General features: G+C 36.5%; 1 protein-coding gene across 1 annotated transcript; it reads left to right on the top strand.

The window, feature by feature from the left end:
- LOC104766356 (transcription factor WER-like) lies at window positions 511-1,898 on the top strand. The gene is made up of 2 exons (XM_010490225.2): window positions 511-929; window positions 1,064-1,898. Exons 1-2 carry the CDS (start codon window positions 649-651, stop codon window positions 1,599-1,601), a joined length of 819 nt encoding a protein of 272 aa, XP_010488527.1. The 5' UTR covers window positions 511-648; the 3' UTR covers window positions 1,602-1,898.

The raw sequence follows: 2,768 nt of genomic DNA, 5'->3' as shown, positions 1-2,768 counted from the left end.
AGTTTAAATTCAAAAGAAAATGCACCAACGAGAAGGGGGTAAATTAGTATTTTGTGTACGATGATGCCTTTGAAAATGAAGAGTTAAATGGACAGAGGAGAGGATAATCAAGAGTTATGACTACGACCTTTGAAAAGGGACAATGAGAGCACCCAAGTTCTTGTCATTCTTTTTTGTTTACATTATAGTTCTGATTCTTTTCTTCTTGGGATAACATTTGCTGAATAGATTAATCATTCTTATTTACTAATTAAGAGCTTGTATAACTATTTTTGTAGTTTAAGATGGAAAAGTTTTTCAATTGCACGGAATTGTCTTTTAGGTAGTGGTTAGATTATAATTATGATTATAAAAAAGAACACAACTCTGAAAATGTAAAAAGATCTTTGTCTTGTCACTAGTCTATACTCTACAAAAAAAAAAGTGGTGGAGCCAAGGAGAGCTAGAGAGTGAGTGCATATATAAATAATGAAAGGGGAAGAGGAAAAATAGAACACAACACAACACAAAGACAAAACAGAGGAACACTTAGGCTTCACAAGACAGAGAGACAAAAAGAGATTGGTGGGTCTGTGAGAGAAGGAGAAGACACTACTTCTCTAGTTTAGCTTTCATTGAAAGAAAAAGAAAAAAACCTAAGAAGAAAGAATGAGTTTGTGGGGAGCGATGGGAGGAGGATGGGGAGTGGTAGAAGAAGGTTGGAGAAAAGGGCCTTGGACTGCTGAAGAAGACCGCCTTTTGATCGATTATGTGAGGCTTCACGGTGAAGGCCGATGGAACTCTGTGGCTAGGCTCGCCGGGTTGAAGAGAAATGGCAAAAGTTGTAGGTTAAGATGGGTCAATTACCTAAGACCAGACCTTAAGAGAGGACAAATCACTCCACATGAAGAGACCATTATCCTTGAGTTACATGCTAAGTGGGGCAATAGGTAAAAATACTTTAAGCTTTTGATTGTTTAATTTTGCCACTAGAAGTTTGACATATTGTAGATTTACTCAAATAAGAAATTTCGTCTTTCTTTCTTATTTCATGGTCTTTTTGACTGATGATTTATATTTGTAGGTGGTCGACGATTGCACGTAGTTTACCGGGAAGAACAGACAACGAAATCAAGAATTATTGGAGAACCCATTTCAAGAAGAAGACAAAGTCTCCAACTAACAATGCGGAGAAGACAAAGAACCGTCTCTTCAAGAGGCAACAATTTCAGCAGCAAAGACAAATGGAGTTACAGCAAGAACAGCAGTTGCTTCAATTCAATCAAATCGACATGAAAAAGATCATGTCTTTACTAGATGACGACAACAATAATGGTGATAATACTTTCAGCAGCAGCAGTAGCGGCAGCAGCGGCGAAGGTGGTGCTTTCTATGTGCCTCAACAGATCATACATTCAACAACAAGCTCTGGTTGTGACCCAAATACAAACGGGTATTACCCGGTGGTTCCTGTGGTAATACCCGAGCCTAATGTGAATGAAGATAGCGCTATTTGGAACGGTTTATGGAATCTAGATTTTGAAGGACAAGGAAGTTTTGGTGGTGCTGCTTGTGCCCAAAGGGAGCACTGTTTCGGGAACATGGCTATTCCCTTCTGTTAACTTGACCTTTTAAATATCTTATCTTCCGGAGAGTGAAAGATAATAACTTGACCGACAAGTTAGGTCGAGTTTGAGTTTAGTTTGGTTTCATCTATTTTAGATTTTTGGTTTATCATAAGTAATTTTGCTTTGAATTGTGTGTGATGTAAGAAGCTCGTTTTAGCTGTGCCAAGCTAAAAGGGTGATGTAGTAGAGACTAGAGAGTCTATCCAAGAATGGCTATGTCAATCGTTATACAACAGTACAACACAACTCACTCCAATATATCAAATACAAAATGGGACACTTGCAAAATTAAACCCCTAACTTGAGTCAATTGCAAGACTAGACTCCTCTTTTTCTTTCTCAAACATTTGCCACTTTCTGCCTATTAAATCCTCTGCCATTCATTGTATTCACAGAAATGTCATTATTTCTAATTTATTTGAATTTCTTGTGAAAATGTTTGTTACATCCATATCCTCATCTTCTTGTCTTATTTACGGTTATACCACCGCCATCAATTTTCCAACAACCATGAACAACTAAATTTGAAGCTCTCCATGCTTCAGCAATCCAATTTGTGAGCTTAAATAACATCCAATGCTATGAGAACTTCATTTTCTTCCATCTCCTCTCCATTTTAATCGAAAAAATTGAAATTTCGTTAATCTTGTTATATCTCATGAACAAGGAAAATTAGCGCTGTGTTTCTTCAGTGGTGACTAAATACGACGTCCTCGGTGCTTGACATTGCGAAACCACCACCGATAAGGTTATTTTCCGGTAGATTTCGTGATTTTCTTTGTTTTTTTGTCGAACTTAGACTTCATTTGTTAGTCCAACCGTCATAATATCATGTAAAATTTACTATGTGGTCAGTTTTGCAATTTAAAATTTATCGACTTTCGAGCCCGTAGACTAAAATTTCAGTCTCATTAATTTCATTTGAAAACAAAAAAATATGATTCAGACTGCATTATAATCTTTCCGTCAGATACTTCGTTTGCAGTCTACTAAGGTGTATTTTTGCAATTGACCAAATTCTTGACTTTTTAGTGATGACTGCTGGCCTAAGTCTTCTTACGATAATAAACGAGTAGACTTCTATAGTGACAGTTTTTGGAATTGACCAAAATATTTAAGCATTGACCGTAATATTATTATATTAAAATAATTATTTGACTG

The sequence above is a fragment of the Camelina sativa genome, chromosome 19 (genome assembly GCF_000633955.1).
Source record: "Camelina sativa cultivar DH55 chromosome 19, Cs, whole genome shotgun sequence".
Lineage (NCBI taxonomy): Eukaryota > Viridiplantae > Streptophyta > Magnoliopsida > Brassicales > Brassicaceae > Camelina > Camelina sativa.
The sequence above is the reverse complement of the archived record's forward strand: the minus strand, read 5'-3'. Positions and strand labels throughout refer to the sequence as shown.

Coding starts and splice junctions, on each gene's coding strand:
- LOC104766356 (XM_010490225.2), top strand. CDS start 649: ATGAGTTTGTGGGGAGCGATGGGAGGAGGATGGGGAGTGGTAGAAGAA. Junction 930..1,063: donor CATGCTAAGTGGGGCAATAG/GTAAAAATACTT, acceptor TTATATTTGTAG/GTGGTCGACGATTGCACGTA.